This window comes from Heliangelus exortis, chromosome 19 (genome assembly GCF_036169615.1).
Source record: "Heliangelus exortis chromosome 19, bHelExo1.hap1, whole genome shotgun sequence".
In the NCBI taxonomy this organism is placed as follows: domain Eukaryota; kingdom Metazoa; phylum Chordata; class Aves; order Apodiformes; family Trochilidae; genus Heliangelus; species Heliangelus exortis.
The window spans coordinates 1,299,324-1,320,144 of record NC_092440.1 but is presented as its reverse complement, the minus strand read 5'-3'; the positions used below and the strand labels follow the sequence as shown (position 1 = coordinate 1,320,144).

The window sequence follows — 20,821 nt, the reverse complement described above, 5'->3', positions numbered from 1 at the left end:
TGGGTTTAAGCAAATTGCTTTGACATCCAGGAAAGTCGTAGACATCAACGGTGAACGATCTAATGGTTTTTAATTTCATTACAGCGACTCTAATTGAGAGACTCCCGGTGCAGCTCCTCCTCTGAAGTCCCTCATTGTCCCTTCAGCGCCTTCGCTTTCTTTCCAGGGACTTTTCCCCAGAGCCGCCTGTTCGCAGCGGGGGATGCCTGGCCCTGGCCCCCTAATCCCCCCCCCCCCCTCTTCTCTCCTCTCCAGGGACTGCTCCCCAAAACCAAGCCGGGAGGTGGGAAAAATCCTCCTCCCCCTGGTTCCGCTGCTGCGGAGACCCCGCTCCCCCCTCCCTGTTCCCAGGAGGAAAGGGGAAGGACCTGATCCCTGGAAAGCAAACTGCTTCTTCCGCGGCAAAATTAAAATAAAATTACAAAAATTAAAAATATAAAAATTAGCCTCACAACTGTAGGGGGGAAGGAGAGCTCGTAAAAAAAAAAAAAAAAAAAATTAAAAAACAACCAAAAAAAAAAGCAGAGATGCTCAGCACTGGGGTGGGCTGGAGCCTCGTCTGGCCCCTTTTCCCTCCCCGCCCCGCTTCTTGGCGACCACGTGGGCAGGGATTTAATAGCACAAGATTTATCATTAAAAAGCGAAAAAAAAAAAATAATAATAGAACTTGGAAAAAAAACCCTGAAGTGTTGAAATGGGACTGGAGAAAAATACGCTTTTGGAAAGGGATGGCGGGATCTGGATTCACACAGGCGCTTAAGTAATTATATATATATATATAAATTTTTTTATAGGTATGTATATATTATTCATACATGCACATATATCCTTGCTCAGAGGAACACGCATCTTTAGAGACCTTCGAAGGAGGGCTGTTCCTGGCTGCAGAATTCACACAAGTTTTCACGGCCCCTCGAGTCTAGCAAAAACTTTTCTTATGTCCAAGAAGCTCTAGCGGGATTTCAATTATTTTTTTTATTTTATTGTCTTCGATTATTCTTGCTTTTTTTTTTTTTTTTTTTTTTTTCCTTTCTTGTTTGAATGGCCCGATCCGCATGGTTTTAGGTCTTATTTCCTCCCCTAATTATGCCTGATTGACTCTACCTGTTAGCCAAATTCCCGGGGGCAACGGGCAGACCTTAGCGTCCCAAGACTCCCCCGCGAGATTAAACCCGGGGTGCTGAATATTCGCTCAAACCGTGCGACTTTCACCCACTCGCGACCTCCAATCCCCACACAGTGCTGCGGACAACCTATTTTTTAGCTTTATGCTTCCATATTTTGGGGGGAGTGGGTTTCCTTTGGGGGGGATGGTCCTTCCTTTGGGTTTATCCCACACCCTCAGGGCAGAAAATAACCCAGCGACAACACGATTTGGGGAGGGGTGACACGGGTGACACTGCCATGGCCTCGCTGGCGCTGGGGGAGATCACGCGTGGGGTGGGACAGGACTGTGAGGACGCGTGGGAACCCCGGCAGCCCTCGGGTGCCCCTCTCCCACCCCTGGTACTTACATGTCCGAAGGGATCCAGGTGGTTGTTGGTGAGTTTCAGCTTCTGGAAGGAAACCAGCTGCCTCATCCAGTGGGCACCCGTGGCCGGGGAGTCGGGGTGCACGTAGAGACGCCCGGGCATGGCCGGCTCTGCCTTCCCTGTCACCGACCTGCGTGGGGGGGACAGGCATTGAGCTCCGGGTGGGGGGAGATCTCCCTGGGCTCCTGCATTTCCCCCACACCTCCACCCATCGCTTCCCGTGGGCTCCTGCATCCCCATGCATCCCCTCCTGTGGGGTTTTGCTCCTCATCCATCCCATCCCGTGGGGTTTTTCTCCCCATCCATACCCTCCTGTGGGGTTTTTCTCCCTATCCATCCTCTCCTATGGGTTTTTTTCTCCCTATCCATCCTCTCCTGTGGGTTTTTATCTCCCTATCCATCCTCTCCTGTGGGGTTTTTCTACCTATCCATCCTCTCCTGTGGGGTTTTTTCTCCCTACCCATCCCCTCCTGTGGGGTTTTTTCTCCCTATCCATCCCCTCCTGTGGGGTTTTTTCTCCCTATCCATCCTCTCCTGTGAGGTTTTTCCCCCCATCCATCCCCTCCTGTGGGGTTTTTCTCCCTATCCATCCCCTCTGGCAGGTCCTGCTCGCTGCTACTACCGCCACCACCCCCCTCCCGTGGGCTCTCAGGTGACCCCGGTTCTGGAGGGTCCCGCAGTGCTGAAGAGGCAAAGACATTTACAAACACTGCTCGGGGGATTAATTGAGCTCGCTGGCACCTTTCCCGTCAGAGATGGGTCTCTCCCTCTCTCCATTTTACCCCATCCTTCCTCCTCACCCCTAATTACCGGGAGCAACGCACGGCCCGTGTACCACCCCTTAAAGCTCCTTTAAAGCTATCCCCTTCCTTAATAATAATTAAACTATCAGCTTGACGGCAGCCAAGAAGCGTTAGCCAGGATTACAGTTATCATTACCTAATTGCACCAGATTATTACGGGGTTTTTTTTTTTTATTTTTATTAATGCCTTTCTCTCCCGAGGAGTGCGGGAGCATCCCGGGTGGCTCAGGTGCAGCTCAACCTCCTTCTTTCGCAGGAAAAAACAAAACGAAACAAAAAAGAAAATAAAACACACCAAAAAAAAAAAAAAAAAAAAAAAAAAAAAAAAACACAAAAACAAACAAAAGGCCACAACAAACCAAACATGGGCTCTAGGTTTGGCCAGCCCGGAAAGCCCGACCCAGAACTCCCGCCCCTCCTCCCCCTCCACGCGTGCCTACCATTTATTATCTGCAAATTTGTATCTGTGGTCATCGGCTGGTACAATATCCATCAACAGGATGTACTTGGTTTTTGGATTCAGTCCAGTCACCTTCACTTTGTAGCTGGGGAACATACGCCTATGAAAATAACAAAAATAATAATTATTATTATTATTATTATATAAGGACGGACGTATAAAAGCGGAGAAAGAGACTTTTTTTTTTTTCTTTTTCCAAGGTGGTTCCGGATTTGTGTTTGCGAGGAGGGGGCGGGGGTCTGGGGGGGATCATTTAACACAGGGTGTTTAACGCTGAACCATCCCGAAAGGCTCGGGCAGAGGAGGGTGCACCCTTGCCCGGGGGGTGGGAGATGTTTGGGTGTTTATCAAGGGTTTATCAAGACAGAATCATAATTTTATTTATGATTATTTATATTCCCCTCTTCGCCTGCCAGCGCGCCTATTCGTGTTTTTATTTATTATTTGTCCCGCCGAGACTTCGATTCTCCCCTTCTTTGAACAAATCTTGTTGGGAGAACTTTGGGGAGCGAGAAACTTCCCTCTACACATAAACCGCTGGAAAAGGAGGGGAGATTTGCAAAAAAAAAAAAAAAAAAAAAAATATATATATATATATATAGTACAACTAATAATAAAAAATTTATATATTTCTATTAAAATATCTATTTAAAATACTTTTATTTTTACTACCCATGTGCTTTATGTGAAGATATGAAAAAAAACCAAGCCCACACGCCCTCAGGTGTGACACCAAAGCCACCTGACACAGGCTTGGAGCCTCTCGGCTACACACTGAGACAGGGGCTTTTCGAAATATTTTCCATTACTGCAAAGCAGGGACTTAAAGCACTGCTGTTATTTTAGTTCGAGCTTTCCAAATATTTAAAAATAAAGCAGATGAAAATGTAGCCTCAGGCTTAAAATACGCATAAACAAAAACCCCACACCTCTAAAAATACTGCAAGTCCTCTCCGGGGCTCGGGCTCTTATCTCTGTGATAGGGCAGCTGGGATGGGGGTTAAATCAGCTGCAAAAAGCGGGAGGGGGGACGGAAAAAAAAAAAAAAAAAAAAAAAAAAAAAAAAAAGGGAAAAAAAGGAAAAAAAAAAAGGAAAAAGAAAATCTATCATGGAAGAAAACGGGGGGGTGGGGGGAGCGTCAGGGGGGTGAGCTTGACCGTTTTGAGGGTGAAGAAAACAAGTTCCACCTGAAGATTGATCAGTAACTCCGACGAAAACACCTGACCGGCCAGAACACGGGTTTCTCCAACAATAAACACGGGGAACTGTATAATAAGGAGACCTATCCCCTGTCTCCCCCAGAGCCCCTGCACTGGAAATGTCGATTTTACTGCCCTCCAGATGAGCTCTCTGTCCACAGAGATATTTGTTTGAAATTTCTGCAAGGTGGTTTATGTCTCCCTCCGTGCACTGCTGCTTTTTTGCTTTTTTTTTTTTTTTTTCCCCCATGTGAACTCGTATTTTTTTTTTTTTTTTTTTCGGGAGGTCCCTCCACTCCCCAAACCCTTAAGGCTGCGGGGGTCGGCGGGACCCCTGCCCCCATAAGCCTCCCCCCCCCTTCCACTTTGTACCACGTCCCCTCGGACACAAGACCCTTCTTTAAAACCGATTTTTCCAGCAGCAGCAGCGAAGTTCAAGGGGAAAGCGAGCCGTGACACAGAGCTATTCGCTAAAACTTTAGACAACCACCTCGATTTTTTTTTTTTTTCCTCCCTCCTCAGGCAAATTCGGGAAGCCCACAACAAACATCAGATGACAGAGCAAAACGCGAGCCTGACTCCGCGGTGTTTATCGTGCCCTTGCAATCCCAAACTGTTGCTGTTCCTAGGCGTGGAGGGGGTTTTCCTTCCTTTTCCCTCCGAGGATTTTAATTTCAAATCACAACGAAAAGAGCCTCTCTCGCTCTGCCCCCAGTTTGCCGATGAGACTGGAGAGACCATTTTACCGGGTCTCGCTGGCTTGGGCACTCTGCAGCGTAACAACCCTCCAAGATATTAAATATAACATTAAATCGCCTCAAACTCACGCATGTAAATACCCATGGATCGGGTTTACTCAGCCAGTCATGGAACCGATTACGCACAATCCCAATAAAGTGGGATTTGCGAGGCTGTATATTTTTCTACACACCCACGCAGACAAACACACAGAGATAGAACTGGGGATCTGGACCCAGTTAGATCCGCATGCTATTTATTTGCGGACACATCTATCTAGGCATCTAAACAGCTTCGCGATCAGTATATAAACAGTAGCTTCAGACCACATATATACTTTGAAATGGGGAGGCGTAGGTGGCTCTGGGTAGATTCGCCCCAGTGCGCGCAAAATAAACGGGAAACTTTCTGTAAGCGGCCGTGAGGCGCTGCAAAACCGCCCGAAGGGCCGAGCTGCTCCTTTAATTAAAAATAATAAGAATAATAAGAAAGAAATCGCCCAGCGAGCTGCTCTGAAAACAAGGCTAAGCTTTTTTGGCCAAGTGGTTGCAACTCGATTTCGCCTGGAAATTTTCCAAAGGGTTGAGATTGGTTTTAACGACCTAACTGTTCTGGTTAAGAAAGAAGCCAGGGGATTTTTATTTTTTTAATTGTCCCCTGGCAGGGAGGGCTCTCTGCAGGGCCGGGGCAGGTCTGGGAGGGCTCTGAGGGTGCTGCCGGGGCCGGGGCTCATACAGCGAGGGGGGGGCACACACTTGGGGGATGGGGGGGAGTCTCATACCCAGGGCGGGGGGGCTCGCACACGGCAGATGAGCCCAGCCCGATGTCAGGGAAAGCGGGACACACACCCCACCCACTCGTGCCTGCCCTCCCCCCCTCCCCATGCCCTTGGGAGGCAATTCCCCCCTTCACAAACCCCCACAAACGAAGGCAGATTTAGCCACGGAGGTTGGGGGGGGATCCCCCCCGCCCGCCCCCTTTTTTCCTCTTACCTCCCGGCCTTTGTTATGATCATCTCCGTCCCCACTTCGTGGAATTTCAGCCACAGCTCCCGTTCGTGCAAAAAGACTTTGATCCCCTCCATGCCCTGCGAAGTGGAGGGGGACGGGGAGGGGGGAAGGAAAGGCACAAACCGTCAACCCGGAGCGGGGCGGGGGGAGTCCGGCCGGGGGCAGCCGGGGAGGGGGCGGCGAGGCCCCGCACGGCCCCGGCGGGAAGCTGGGAGGGAAAAGGCCGGAGCGATGGGGGCCGGAGTTCGGGACATTGCCGGGAAAATCCACCCGCTCCTGGGTTTGCAGAGCTGGGGAGAAGGAAATTTCAGCGCTGGGGACCTTGGAGGTCTCGGAGGTCCCGGGGAGGCAGCCCCCAGAACCGGCTCCAGCCCCCCGCATCCTCCCGGCTCAGCCCCAGCGCTTGGGCCCAGCTGCTCTCCGGAGCCCGGCGGAGGAGATTCCCACCCCTCCGGATTACACCGGAGCGATTTACACCCGCTTCTGGAAGCCGGAGCGGCGGGGGGGGGGGGGGGTAAGGGAGTGTCAGCTCTGCTCCCCTCGCCCTCTCTTTTTAGCCCCCACCCCACGAAGGCAGCGGGGCCCTGCCAGCCCCACGCTGGGCACCGCAAACCCCACCGCAGGGGCCATACAGCCCCCCTCCCCAAACCAAGCACATATTGCCCCCACACAGCCTGAAAACGGAGCCGAATCACCCCGCCAAACGCTTCGGGACTGTGGGGGGGGGTTCGGTTTCCAAACACACACGGTGGCCCCCAGCCCCAGGATGGATACGGCAGCGGGACGAGGTTTCCCCACCACCGCCTCCATCCCCCCCCATCCCCCCGAGATTTTACCTGCCCGGGGGCAAGAGGGGGGGCTCCGCAGCCGCCGAAAGCCAAGCGGTTTGGGCTGAAAACTCCCTCTTCTCCTCCTTTCCCCCCGCCCTGGGCTGCCCCGAGCCGGCTGGGGCCGAGCGCCGGGGGCCGGCTCCCAGCACCGCCCGGCCCGGGAGGGGAAGGAGCAGCCGAGGGGGGGGAACGGGACACCCGGCCCGGCCTGCTCTGCCCAGCAGCCCCCAGCAGCCCCGGGAGCTGCAGCCGGAGGGTCTCGAGTGGGACCCCGCTCATGTCCCGGCAACAAGGAGTGATGGAGGGGATAGCTGGGACCACCGAGAGGGCTGTCCACTGGGTGGCTGTGGGGGTGCCCACGCGTGACACCCCGATCCTGCCCCTCAGGGCCCCTTGGGTGGGTGCAGGCAGAGGTGGATGTGCACGAGTGTGGCTGTACCTGTGCCTGCACACACCCCCCTGTGCGGGGGCATATACATACACATATATATGTACATTTTTATATACGTTTGTACCTCTACAAATGCAGACAGGCATTACACATATTTATATTTTCATCTACATTTATACCCATACAAATGCAGACAAGGCTTTCCTAGGTGCTCAGCAGATACACCCACACAGACTTAGCTGTCTGGGTGCCTCTTGGTGTGCACATTTGCACACTCACGAGTGGACACCTGTGGGTACCGTGGGGTGAGCGGGCGCCCCGCTGGTATTTTGGGTGTTTTTCCATGCCCAATATTCAGGCATGAGCTTCCCCCTCACGTTCAAGCGCTCAAACACGACCTCAAACAAACACCAAAGCAGGGTGAGGCCCGTGTCCCTGACAATCAGGTGACACTTTTCTCTCCCGTGGGGCCTAAAATAACCAGAGCAGGAGCAGCCACCCAGCTGAGCTGACATTTGGGGGGAGAGGGGTGGGGGCGGGGAGGGGGTGAGAAACCCCGGAGAAAAAGGAAAAATAAAGAGCGAGGGGGAGAGAAAGAGGTTTGAGGGTCCTTACCTGCTGGGTGAAGGCTGCTTGGGGTGAGGTGGGGGACTTGCTGGTGGCCCCCAGCTGAGTGTCCTGCTTGGCTTCAGCCTGGAGCTCTTTGGCCTCTGAGTCAGCCGGCGTGGTCGGGAGCCCAAAGCCTTCCTCGCTATCCGCCATGTTACGAGCTTCCTTCACTGAATCCCCCACTGCAGGCACACATCGGGGAGAGAGGAGAGATAAGAGACGCCGAAGTCAATGCTGACGTTTAATAAAATATATATATATATATATATATGTATCCACAGAGGCGGTGGGAAAGGAGCTGGGACACCGGGCAGGGCTGCCCCACCAACCCCACGCTGCCCCACGACTCACTTCCAGCTGCCCAGGGAGGGAACAAGGCCCTTTAACTTTGGGAGAGGGAGAAATAAAGACTTTTATTTATTATCGCAGCCCGCAAGGGATGATAGGATTTGGGAGGGGGTGGGAGGGAGGGGAAGGGGGAGGCGGTATTATTAAATGCATCTTTTGGAAAAGGTAAACAGCGTCTTTTCGCTCTGGCTGGCAGGACATGAGGAGCAAGGCACGGGGGGGGGGGGGGGGGGGAAGGGCCATGGACCGGCCAACTCATCACACAAGTGATTCTGAAGGTCGGGGGTCCCAGCTGGGGGGAGGAGGGAGGAAGGGAGGGGAGGGAGGCAAAAGCAAAGCTTCCCCCACGCCTTGAACACCTCCAGTTCCCCCTGGATTCCCACAGCCAAGGGGGCTGAAAGCCCCCGAATTCCTCCCAGGGCAGTGGGAGCTTTCACCCCACCCCAGGTTCATCCAGGCAAATGCCACTGGCACAGGAGGTCCCTCGTATAACCACATTTCCCAAGAAAAATTCCGCTTCTTGCACCCCTACAGCAAAATAAAAGCACCTTTTCTCCCCAGCCCACTCCCCCCCACACACAGACAGACCCCAGACAGCGGCAAGAAAAACAAAGGATGGAGCAGATAATTAAAATATAAAAGTGCAAATAAATCAGTCGATAGAGACACTGTGCAAGGTAACATACACAGAGGGGGTGGGGTTGGGGCTGAAGTGAGCTAAGCCCTAACGTTTTGAGTAAAACTGCACGCCCAGAGAACACGGCCTTAAAAAATACACAGTTTGTATCTGATGTGAGGAACCACAGTGAGTTTTAAAAGCAGTATTTTGATATAACTTTAAAGGCTCTATCAGGAATGGGAAAAGTTTCAAAGCAGCACCAAAAAAAAAAAAACCAACAAAAAAACCACCAAACCCCAACAAAATACAAACACAACCCCAAACCAACGGAATTATCTGCTAGAATTTTCGTTCTTAGGGAGTTTTAGTAGCTTCAAAAATCCATCTCTAGCATTTTTCAGAGAAAGGGATTCATTTTTGAAAGGCCAGCCATGTGGAGGCAATATTGTTTTTAAGGACATGAGAATGCTTTGAAATGAGTTCTCCCTGCAACAATATCAGAAAAAAAAAAGAAAAAAAAAAAAAGGGGGGGGGGGCAATAAAAAAAGACGATTCTCCTTTAAATACAGAGGAAAATTGGGAGTGGAAAGGGGGGGGGGGAGAAAAACATCTTCCCTAGTGTGGTGGGTAACATACACACACGCGTCTATATATAATTTAAAAGGACAAAAAGCAAACGGGGTCCAGGTCCCCACCTCTGGAACTCAAGAACCTGGACAGAACCGGCTCCCCCCGTCCCGGCGCACAGCAGCCGGGTTCCTGTCAAGAAAAGGGCACGAAAGGCGCAGCAAAACAGCTACGAGCGCGGAAAGTACGCGGAAGGGAGCGGGGCCGAGGGGCGCTGGGGGAGCCGCTGCCCGGACCCGGACACGGCCCGTGGGGCAGAGCCGCAGCTCCAGGGACCATTTAAGGCTTTTCTCTTCCCCTCCTCCTCTTTCTTTTTTTTTTTTTTTTTTCCCTCGTCTTTTTTTTTTTTTTTTTTTTTTCCCCTCCGTTGCTGCAGCTTGGGAAGTGCCGGTTTATCCATTTTTTTTTTAATCGATTTCCTTCCAGCTTGGAGCAATTTATTCCTCCTGAGCTGGTAGTTCGAGGGGAGGGCGAGGAAGGGGAGGAAAAAGTAAAAATAAAACATTTTTATTAAACCAAAGAGGGACCCGGCTATAGCAGTGCCTGGCTCGGGCGAGCCTCCTCAGTGCTCTCCGCGTCGAGACATGATTAAACAGATATAAAAATAATAATAATTTTTTAAAAATAAGGGGACTGTCAGCAAAAAAAATAAAATAAAATAAAATAACCCAGCGATCAAGACCAATTGGCGATCCGTGGCTTGTAAGTTGTTGGTTTTTTTCCCCTTTAAAGAGCTTCTGAGAAGAAATGGAGCTTGACAGAACCAGGCCGCGGTGGCCGTATGAAAAATGCATCTTGCCTTGCTACCGTAGCGCCGAGTGGGTTTGCGAGAGGAATAAATAAAAAAAAAAAAAAAAAAAAAGGAGGGGGGAAGAAATAAAAAATACACCCCAGCCTCTTGCTTCGCCCCGGCCCCTCCAGCCCAGCCCCACACACCGCCGCGGGAGCCCTGGGGAGAGCACCCACCCCCCTTCCCCTGCACCCCAAACCTCCCGAGGCCTCGCAAAGGCAATTTGTGTCTAACAATGCCCCCGAGCAGCCCCTTTCGCTCTCCCTCGCTCACACACAGACAGATGACAGACACCGACGGACATACATGGCAATGGAAGAGCTGTTACCTTGCTCGGTGAATTCCATGCAATCAATGCATCTCCATCTATATAATGTATGTGTCTAATTTTTCCCCCTTTGCAATGGAAATTACAATGGGATCAGGCTTCGCGTGTGCATATTTCCTTTTTTTTATTATTATTATAATTGTTATTTATTTATTTGCAGATCAGCATGTGAAAAAAACCCAGCCTGGGAGAAGGAAAAAAAAAAAATCTATCCAGATGCAAGCCTGCTCGCCTGCTTCTCGCTCGCTCTTTCGCTCTCCTGCTCTCTCCAAACACTTCCAGGTTGTCAGACGCACTAGAAAGGATCCTGAGACCAGGATAAAACCCCCCACCCCCACCTCTTTCGCAGCCTGATCTGGAAGACACAGTTTTGCCCACGCTATTCTTTCTACTCCCCGGCTAAATAATAATAATAATTAAAAAATAATAGTAATAATAATAATAATAAAATAAAAATAAAATTTAAAAAAAAAAAGGACGAAGAAGAGAAAAAAGGAAACACAGCACCCCCTCGAATTAAAAAAAAAAAAAAAAAAAAAGTTTCGGACGGGCTGGCGGCAGCCGCGGCTCCTCCAGGCAGGTTCGTGGCGCTGCTGCCGTGGCTGCGCGGAGCCGGGCGCGGAGGGCTGCGGAGTGCGGCAGTGACGTGGGCTCGTCCAGCTCTGTTCGCCAAGTGCCGGGACCCACTGCCCAACCAGCTGGGATCCTGCTCCGGAGAGACTGACTCTCACACAGCCCTCCCTCCCGCCGCACCCCCCTTCTCTCCCCCCCCCCCCCCCCCAAACCTCCTTTTCCAGCCTATTTTTCTGGCCGGCAAACAAGAACAAGGCACAAAGACAATCATCAAACTCCCCAGCAACCCTCCCCCCCCTTTCTCTTACCTCCTTCCCCGCTCCCTCCTTCCCTCCGCCATCCATCTCTCCCAACCAAAGAGAAAATTCAGCGCCTGGGAATATCCCCCCCACCCCCCCCTCTGCCCCATCCCTCCCCTCCCTCACCCCCTTAAATAAATCGCTGGCTCCGCTAACCTCGCACCATCCCCGCCCCCCCCGCCCTCAAAGGCAGCCTAGAGGTGTGGATTGAAACCCAGCTCTATATTTGCTAGTGCTCACAGACGCTTTTTATTGGGGGGGGGGGTGGGCAGTGGGGAGAATCCCCCCCTAAATGAACCGGTAAAACCCGGGGGGGGGGGGGGGATGTACAAGAAAAAAAAAAAAAAAATTAAATGCGGCTGAACTGGGACTGAAACTCAGGGGATGTGGACACTGGGGTGTCTGTGTGGGGTTGTGGCCCTTTTGCCCCCCCTCCCCCCGGATTCTGGAGGCATCCAGGAGCCTTTCCACCCCCACCCCCCCTCCTTGCCCTTCCCCATCCTCTCCCTCATCCCTCGTAGCTCTGCCCCAGGGCCGAGGCCCGCAGCCCCCCGGAGCTCTTTTGGCCGTGCTCAAATAATCAAACCGTCAAAGCAGGAGGAGCGGGGATGGTGGTGGGTTTATCTGAATCTTCCTTCGCCCCTCAACCCCCGTCGCCCCCCACCCCCCCTCCTTTTTTTTTTTTTTTTTTTTTTTTTTTTTCCCTTTTTTTTTTTTTAATGTATTATTTGGAGGGTAAAGTTGAATAGGTCAGCGCAGGGTAAACAGCCTCCCTGTCGCATTCTGCAGGCTGAAGAGAACCAGATTGGCGAGGCGGATTTTTGATAAGACTCGGAATAAATGGCATGGTTTAGATCTGCTCTGCCCACCCTTCTCCTCCTCCTGCCCCCACCCTCTTCTCCTTGGTGTCCGGCTCGTCCCCCGCCATCACCACCCTAAATCCTTTTTTTTTTTTTTTTTTTTTTTTTTTTTCCCCCCCTGCCACTCGGTCATTTCTTGCATTTCGCGGAAGTTTTCAGCAAATCCAGCCTTGCTGCCGGCTCTGGCAGGGCGCGATAACACCGGAGCCCTCTGAAAAGTTTTGAGGTGAGGAAGCGAAAAGTCTGGGGGTGAGCGGCTACTGGGGAGGGGGTACGGCGGGGAGACGGGGGGCACACGCGTGTGGGTGTAGTTTGGCATCTCCCAAGCCCTCTCCCATGTGCACGCCAGCCCAAACAGCTACTTGAGAAGAAACAGCCAACAGTAAACGCTTACAAATAAGAATAATAAAATAACTGCACTTGTAGCCGCAGAGAATCAGCCAGAGAACGCTACTTAAACAAACAGAACAAAGCTTGTCCCATATTTCATTATTTTTAGAGGGGGAAAGGAGCCGTGGAGCCTTTCCAAACACAAACAAACCAGCCGAGCAAACCCGGCGGTTCTTTGCCCGGCGGCGGCGGGAGCAGCCCCGGCTCCGGCCGGCTCCCCGGAGCCCTTCCCGTGGCATGGGAGCTGCTCCGAAAGGTGCCCGACAGGAGGGTGGAAATAAAAACAAAGAGGGAGGGGGGAAATAAAGCAGGGGATCACCGTGATGCTGGGAGATGCGAGGAAGCGAGGAGGGAGCGCTCAGCCGGCCCCGCACCGCACGTGTGCTCGGAGCATCCCCCAAGGCACGCCCGAAAAGAAAGGGGTGTTTGGGGTTTTTTCTTTCTCTGAAAAAAAGCAGCGAGGAGAAAGGTTTCTCGCAGCTGATAACGAGAGAGAACACGAGCTTCCCTCCCCTCGGCGGAAAGAAAAGCAAAAGTGAAAATCTCTTGAAGTTTGGAAGAGCGAACCCGAGCACGACCGCTGCCTGGGAAAGCACTCACCTCTCCAGTGCCAAACTAGCTCTCAAACACCTTGAAGACAAGTTGAAAACGATGCAAATAAATCGAATTTATTTCCGTCTGCAGGTTGGGGATGGGGGGAGTGAAGAAGGAGGGGGAAGGAAAAAAAAAAAAAAAAAAAAAAGGACCAAGTCCAGGCTCTCTAGGAGTTTAATGTCAGGGCGAAGGAGCCTTCCAGCTAGAAGCCGATTTGTGGTCTCAGACAAATTAAATATTACTGTTTATTACCAGCCATACTCCAATAAAATAAAGAGAGTTCAAGGCGATAGCTGCTATCTCACGAGCTTTGCTCCTATAGGACACGGAGACGTCACCAACCACGCAACTGGCCTATTCTGTCATGGTTGACTGCAGCAGTAATGGAAGGTTAATTTGTATTATTCTCCTCTTTTTAAAGCTCCATCACTGAGATTCCTGGATTGATTTTTTAAAAATTTTTCACCCCAAAGAAATCCATCCAGTGCAATGCAGAGTGAAACGAGGCTCTGTGTGTGCAGCCTCTATCTAGATGCTCGTATATATGTATATACACATAAATATTTATCTATTCGCACGCCGAGACATAAAGTGCCTAAGTATGCATGCGGGTGTGAGGGGATATATATTATATATGATTGTGCATCACACCAGCAGGCACAGAGTCCCTGGAAACTCCTGGAAACTCGCTCGCTCTTGGAACTGCAAAGGAGAAGAACAGCAGCAAAGCTCCCGCCTCACCAGGAACACCTCAGTTAATCCAACGGTATTGACATTATTCAGCTTAATTTATTTATATGTTGGTTTGTTTTTTTTTTTTTCTTAAATAATCTTATTAGAGTGTGTAGGAAGCTTGTCAAATGAACGCTGCGGCGCCTCTACAAGCAAGCACGCCGGGCTATATATAGCAAATGATAACCTGGTTATTTGCACAGATTCAAGTGTGCTTCGGGAACCAATTATTTGCTCTGATTTAAAGAAAAAAAAAAAAAAAAAAAAAAAAAAAAAAAAGTAGGAAATAGAGGCGATTATTTGCCAAATGAGATTGACAAGCGAAGGGCGGGGGGTGGGGAGGGAAGCAAAAAAGAAACGACGCCAAACTCCCCAAATCCCTGCAAGTGCATCCAGTGGCTGTAAAGAAGCCGCCTGCACTTCTCCACCACCCGGCTCCCCCTCAGCCCAGAGGGATTTTGGGATGCTCACGCGGCCGCTCTAGAAACATATTCGGGTGAAAAATAATAAATAAATAAATAAATAAATAAATAAATAAATTTAAAAGCCCCACCGAGCCTAAAACGTTTTTGCCTCCAACAGAAAAGAAAAAAAAAAAAAAAAATACAGGGAGAGGAGGAGGAGGAGGAGGAGGAAGAGGAGGAGAAATAGGGAGTGAGAAAATAAAGAGCAACACCTAAGGAAGAGCGTGAAGTTCCTGCAGGAGCTGGACTCCTGCAGGGTGAGTGTTCCAAGGCAGGGAACACCGAGGGGGCTACAGGGACCATTCCCCTCCCGGCTGGCAAAATCCTGCCTGGATTTACCCGGTTTCTCCAGGCTGAGCTCTCTCCCCAAGCCCTGCAGACCCCCAGGGGCTGCCAGACCCTTAGCGAAAAGCAACAGTAAGGATGGGAAAGGAAAAAGATTAGAAAAAGGGGGGAGAGGGGGGGGCAATCGGAGAGAAAAAAGCCCCCACCCACCCAGCCACTCATCCCTTGCTCCTGTTTGTCTCAGTGCAGCGATTCGGTCGTGTTCTCCAGCTCGGGGTCTCCCCCCAAAAAAACAAAAACAAACCCAAAAAGCCAAAAACGTGATGGGGGTTAAAAAAGCTTCCCGGAGGATGCCGGTGCTCTTTGCAACACCCTCTCCTGCTCTGCCAGAGCCGGATAGGACTTTCCTGCCCTAGGGTTACCCCAAAGCAGAAATAAAAGCCCCAACAATCCCCTCCCCGAGGCGGCTGCAGCCCGGGAACCTCTGGCTTGGCCTCCGAACAGAGCCCAAACCAGCCGGGTTCTTCTGCTGAGCCCCAAAACCCCTGAGCCCTGTACGGGGGGAGATGGGCAGCAGGAGAGCTGGCACACATATGTATGCCATATATATATATATTTATATATAGTATAGGTGTGCATTCATTGCACACGTATGAGTCTGGACACGCAGAGGGGTTGCAAACGCACACGCTCAATGCTTTCTCTTCTCTCCAGTGTTTAAGCGAATTTTCTACCTTTAACCTGACCCCGCAACACAAACGCGTGACACGCAGAGACATCCACAGACACCCGCGCAGATCCCAAAATCGCGGGGCTGAGGGTGACGAGAGGACTTTGCGCCCTCGCACAACTGCAGCCAGGCGGATGCCAGCCGGCCGAGCCCCATCCCCTATAAATTTATATATATATTTACCTTTCACCTCTGCTTGACACACAGTTTTGGGGTGCGCACAAGCATCAGTCTCCTTTCCCCCCGCACGGCTCAGTGGGAATTGCGCACACCCAGAGGCCGGCCAAGAGGATAAAAATGTGTGCAGAGCGCCTATGCTAGAGATGTCTATAAAAAAAAAAATATATATATATACACATAGACATATATATATATATATAAGCTCCCGCACGCACAGAAATACCGGAGCGCTCATCAGCAGCCACGGACACGAACACCCACACCGTGGGCACTTACCTAGGTGGGTGTGGGGCGCGTGGTTCTCCCCCTGCCCACAGAGCCCTTTGCAAGCCCCCCCAGGGCTCGATCCCTGGTGCTCAGCTCCTCGCCGCAGCCAGGAGCACAGGATCGGGCCCCACCCCCGCCGCCCATCCCGGGGGCCTCAGGCCTTGGGGAGCCCCCCTTTTTGGGGGCCGCAGGGCCGGAGCCCCGCGTAGCCCCTCTGCCCTCTTGCAACTTTGGGAAGATGTCACTCGCCCTGGAGGTTTCTCCTCTCGGATTTTACCCTGGAGAGGTGGAGGGAGGGGGGGTCGGCCGGGGTGCTGGCTTGCAGTGGGGTCGAGGTGTCAGCAGTAAGAAATAGTGCCGAGCATGAACTCGCTCCCCCCACACACCCTTTAAAATCACTCCTTAGGGCGGCTTAACCAAACCGAAAAGACTTCAGCGATCCACCCGCAGCCGGCAACCTCCCTGCCCGGGGCCGGAGCAACGCGCTGCTTCCCGCCCCCACCTCAGAAAACACAGATATTCGGTATTTTGGGTTTCTAACTCTCTCTTATATATATATATATATATATACATATAATTCTTTTTTTTCCTAGAGAGTTTAGCTCCCCCTTAGCAGTGATTTTTTTTTTTCCTCCCTCTTCCATTTTTAGGTAATTTACTTTCCGTCTCCGACCGGTTCTCTCTTCTGTTATTTCCAACTCACATTTGTTGGCCGCACACCCGCCCTGGCGAAATACGCACCTGGGAGAAAACAAGTATTTTAAATAATCATCCTTTCTTTTTGGAAGCGTTTTGATCCATTGACTTGTGGTTTGGTTTTGTTGTTTTGGTTTTTTTTTTTTTTTTTTCCCTTAAGTTTCTGGAACAGTGACTGAGTGCTTTGATTCGAGTGTTTATCAGCGAGATGTTTTGTGTCGAAGTAACGCCAGCACAATTCTCCTCGTGTCAGTGTTTCCATTACAAAACATGACATTTCCATTATAAAACACCACATTTCCATTACAAAACCTTGCGTTTAGTGGTCTACAATTTGTACGCTTGCACCAGCCTTGCAGGGTAAATACCTGGGGGTCGAAACTATATATTTTTTTTTATTTATTTCATTTTTTTCTTTTTCTTTTTATCATTACAGGTGAACATAATTTTTCTTTTAAATTTTGTGGTTTCGCGCCCCCCCCTCTATTTTTTTTCCCCGCCCTTCTGGCTACTAAAAAAAAAAAAGGCAATTAAAAAACCATTCCCCCCTCCCTTCAGCCCATTAATTTCCCAGGCGAACTCCAGACTTTAAAACGGTGACGAAAATGAAAAATAAGGAGCCGGGCAGGGGCTTCAGACCCCGGTGTGTCCTTCCGAGCCTCCCACGTGTGCCCGTGGGATGAAGACCCCTTTTTTCTCCCAAATAACAAGAGGGGAGGCGGGGGGAGTGTGTCCCGAAATCAATCTAGGAGCATCCCTGGAACAAAAGAGATTTATTCTCTCTGCCTCTAAAAAGACGTCTCACCTGTAAGTAACTGGGGGAGCCGGGGCTCAGCCCACCTCCCCACATTTTCCCGTGGGCACAGTGCTACCCAAGGCAAGGGGGAACTGGGCTGCATTTTTCTTTCCCCCCCTCGTCTCAGGGAGTCTCTCGGGGTGATTTTTTGCCACAGCGTGGCCATGGGATCCCCCTCCCCGCTCCAGGAGTGATGCTCCCCGGGAGAGGGACGCGTTATCCATGCCAGAATGCAAAGGCTAATCTGCCCGGGGCAAACAGGGTGTCAATCAGGGCGTTATCTCGGCCCGAAGGGGAAAATAAAAGCAGATAAGGCCTTCCCTCTCGCCCTGGGAAGAAAGCTAATGGGGGCAAGAGGGGGAAAGTCCTCAGAGCCCTGTGCCTTTCCCTGAAAGTGATCTTGCAATGACCTTGGGGGGGGCGGGATGGGCCGGGGGGGTGGGGAGAGGAGCCCTCACTAAAGACTTCGAATCAAGCGCTGGGAAAAGGCCGCATAACAACACCTGTAATGGCTCTTTCCTTTCCCTCCTTCTCCCCCCACAACCGGGCGGGCAGGACCGGGCCGTGGCTCCCGCTGCTCCCCCGGGGACAGGAGCCCTTAGCGGGGCGGGGGGGTAGCCCGGGGCACCCACAGCTTCCTCACCCCAGAAAACTTTCCTCCTCTCTTCCCAACACCTTTTTCTTTCTTCCTTTCTTCCTTCCCAAGCCATCTCGCTCTCCTTCCCGTTTTTTTCTCCTTCCCGTTTTCTCCCCCTCCTTTTCTCGCCCCCGTTCCGTTTTCCCTGCCCTAAATAACGCCGAGCCGAACGCGCAGCCCAGCCCGACCGGTCCGCCACCAATCTATTACCCTTTATATTATTATCCTTTATGTGATTATCCTTTCTGTTCACAAGATATCCACAAATTTCGGGAGCTGGAGGCACTCCGCGGACGGGAACCGCACGAAGCAGAACTCCCCGAGTGTCACGGACACCCTAAACCCCATCTTTGATCCGAGAGGGGGAAATACAGATCACGAGAATCACCTAAATAATTCTTCTCTTCAAAACAATATCCACGGGAGGGGTGGGAGTGGAGGGTAGGGATTTGCCCCTTGTGCCAGGGCTGGATGAGGCCGTGAGCTGTGAACCTGCGGAGGGGCTGCGCGGCCTCGGATGGCTCCGCGGCAACCAAGGGGGAAGAGAAATCGGTTTCCGAGGGGCAAAGCCCCACGGGGGGTGCGGGGAAACACCAGCCACGGCTGCCACTAGTGGGCCCTGCCCGCGTCCTGCTCCCCCCACAGCTCTGGAGCTTCCAGGTGGTTTTCCTGGAGAGGTTTGGGGTTTTTTTCCACGAAGAGGCGTGGAACGGGACTGAGTGTTTGAGTGCGAATATTTGGTGGTGTAGGCACTCGGTCTGGTGAAGCCCATTTTCTACACGTGTCTCTGTCTGCTCATCGCTTAGATTTGTACCTGTTCCACCTCTGTGGAGCGTCCGTGTTGCTCTGATCTAGGTGGAGAAGTGGTTGTGGGCACAGAGAACCCTTTCACGCATTTGAGAAGTCTCAGGAGCTCATTCCTTGCCAAATGGGGTGGGGGTTTTGGGTTAAACCTGCTGGTTACCTGCTCCCTGCCCGTCTGCTGTCTGCCCGCACAGAGGGTTAATGCCTTCGCGACCACATTTTGGGTACTTTTCGTTGGAAATTAACGATTTCCAAGCGTATACGACTTTTTTTTAGGGGAAAAGAGAGCTTAAATCCCCGCGCAAAACCCTCCCTCGGAGGAGCACGGAGGCCGGGAGGTACCTGCAGAGCCCAACCCGGTTCCCCCCTCCCTGTGGCTGCCGAGTGCAGGAGCCCCCAACCTCCCGGAGGAGCCGCCTTCAATGCATTGCCTATTTTCTATCATTAATAACTCGTTTCTTGAAAAAAAAAAAAAAAAAAAATCTCGATTGGATCCAAGATTGTTTTTTATGATTCAGTTGGACAAGACGGAACACATGTTAGTTTAAGCAGGTTCATGAAATAGCTGTAAATCAAATAAAGTTTACGAGTTTAGCAGGAAATACTGAAAAGATGAAGAAAAAAAAAAAATCGGCCGAAGCAGAGACCAGCAAGGAAAAAAAAAAAAAAAAGTTGGTAGAGTTTTGTCCTGCTCTGTGTTTCTCTCTGTTCTCTTGTGCATCTTGCCGATTAAAGGCCTCGAGACCCCGTGTTGGCGCCAAGTGGCATGTTATTAATCAGTTATCCCGAAGTTCAGTCCACATAAGAGAGAAATTTAATCACCAGAAACCAGACCCGACATAAAAGAGAAATCTAAAATCAATTCCCGCCCGTCGTCCCGTCCCACCCCCCCTTCTCCTCCTCCCCTTCCCCACCTCCGAAGTCATCAGAAGGAGCAGAAGCAATCAAGATCTCTCTCCCTCTTAATTGCGGCAGGAGAACTGCGAACTTCTCTGAGCTTTACCTCGAAGACCATTTGGAAAGCAAATAAAAATATAAAATAATAATAATAATAATAAAAAAAAAAAAAAAAAAAAAAAAAAAAAAAAAAAAAGGAAAACCCCTCAAGGACCCGCCACCACAACGCAACAAGTTTGTCCTTGATCTCACTATAAAAACTTGATGGGGGAGAAATATCCCAGGCGGAGCCTTTTATAATGGGAAGGGGGGGTCTGGGGGAATCACATTTATCGCTGCTAAAATGATCTCTAAAGGTCTGTTGGGGAGGGGTACCCCTTAACCCAGATGCCGCTGGGGGTATCCAGCCCCCTCCCTGGTCTTTGTCTCCTTCCTCCAAGCCCAGGTTCCACTCGGGAACGGGTATGGTTGGTGGGGGGGTCCTCCCAAAAGCTGTGTGTCCCCATCCGGTAGCCTTCCTCATGCCCCTCAACTTTCTGCCGAGGTGTTTTGGGTGGGAAGAGCCAGGTTTGGGTCAGGCCGCGTGGGTAGGAGCAGAAATCCTCGGTTGGCTTTGCTGGCCCCACTGGACAGGGCAGCAGGGAAAGTCCCCTCCTCCAGGTGGGGACCGGAGGTGACAGCAAGGAAGAAAGGACCAAAACATCCCGTTCCCCCCCCCCCAAAAATCCTACTTGAATGCCGGGAAAAGCGGAACGCAGCCGCGGGAGTCACCTGGGCACGGACCCGCAGCTACCACGCGTGTTTGGCGTGGGAACATCCCCCACCACCTCGGGTTTCCTCCCCGCTGGGGTTTCTGGGGGGTCGCGGTTGTCCCTCGGTTGCGCTCAGGGCCGTGAAGGGCACCCGAGGGGGGGAGATAGGGAGGGGGGGGGGAGGCAGGCGGCCTCCCCCGGGCTATATTTGGAAAAGAATTTGGAAACCCTTCCAGCAAATCTGTGCGAAAGGTACGGGGCCCGGTGGGAGACGGAGCCCATCGGGGTGGCTGCCCCTTCCCCTGACACCCCCACACCTCCTCCAACACCCCCCCAGGGGCTGTCCTGGTAGCAGCCTCCTGCTTCTTCCCCTCCCTCCCTTCCTCCCTCCCCGCGTGTTTATTCCTGGAAAGAAAAACGCCGCAGGAAAAATTCTGGTGCAAACCTTTGCCGGCTCAAGCCCGAGCACGGGCACTACACCCCCCCCCCCTCCCCGTGTACCCTTTTCCCACGGGAGCCAAATTTGAGCCCACCCTCACAGCCTTCGTGGAGAGGCTCGAACGGGGTCTCTACCACCCAA

The 20,821-nt window shown here is 51.6% G+C and overlaps 1 protein-coding gene and 2 long non-coding RNA genes across 3 annotated transcripts in view; 2 read left to right on the top strand and 1 right to left on the bottom strand.

Annotated features, from left to right (window-relative positions):
• The window catches only part of TBX5 (T-box transcription factor 5), a 24,612-nt gene extending 13,920 nt beyond the window's left edge, over positions 1 to 10,692 (bottom strand). The window contains exons 1-6 of the mRNA XM_071763583.1: positions 10,286 to 10,692; positions 7,580 to 7,755; positions 5,726 to 5,820; positions 2,776 to 2,895; positions 1,340 to 1,662; positions 1,139 to 1,223 (exon numbers count right to left, since the gene is read on the bottom strand). Of these exons, the coding sequence (XP_071619684.1) occupies positions 1,139 to 1,223; positions 1,340 to 1,662; positions 2,776 to 2,895; positions 5,726 to 5,820; positions 7,580 to 7,755; positions 10,286 to 10,304 (818 nt within the window). The 5' untranslated portion in view covers positions 10,305 to 10,692. The remainder of the gene's footprint in view (positions 1 to 1,138; positions 1,224 to 1,339; positions 1,663 to 2,775; positions 2,896 to 5,725; positions 5,821 to 7,579; positions 7,756 to 10,285) is intronic.
• A 1,207-nt stretch (positions 10,693 to 11,899) lies between these two features.
• On the top strand, positions 11,900 to 13,767 carry LOC139805324 (uncharacterized). Its single transcript, XR_011729771.1, has 2 exons — positions 11,900 to 12,243; positions 13,656 to 13,767. It is a non-coding gene; the product is annotated as an uncharacterized lncRNA (long non-coding RNA).
• Positions 13,768 to 15,579: 1,812 nt separating this feature from the next.
• On the top strand, positions 15,580 to 19,353 carry LOC139805336 (uncharacterized). The gene is made up of 2 exons (XR_011729774.1): positions 15,580 to 16,414; positions 18,045 to 19,353. It is a non-coding gene; the product is annotated as an uncharacterized lncRNA (long non-coding RNA).
• The last annotated feature ends 1,468 nt before the right edge of the window (positions 19,354 to 20,821 follow it).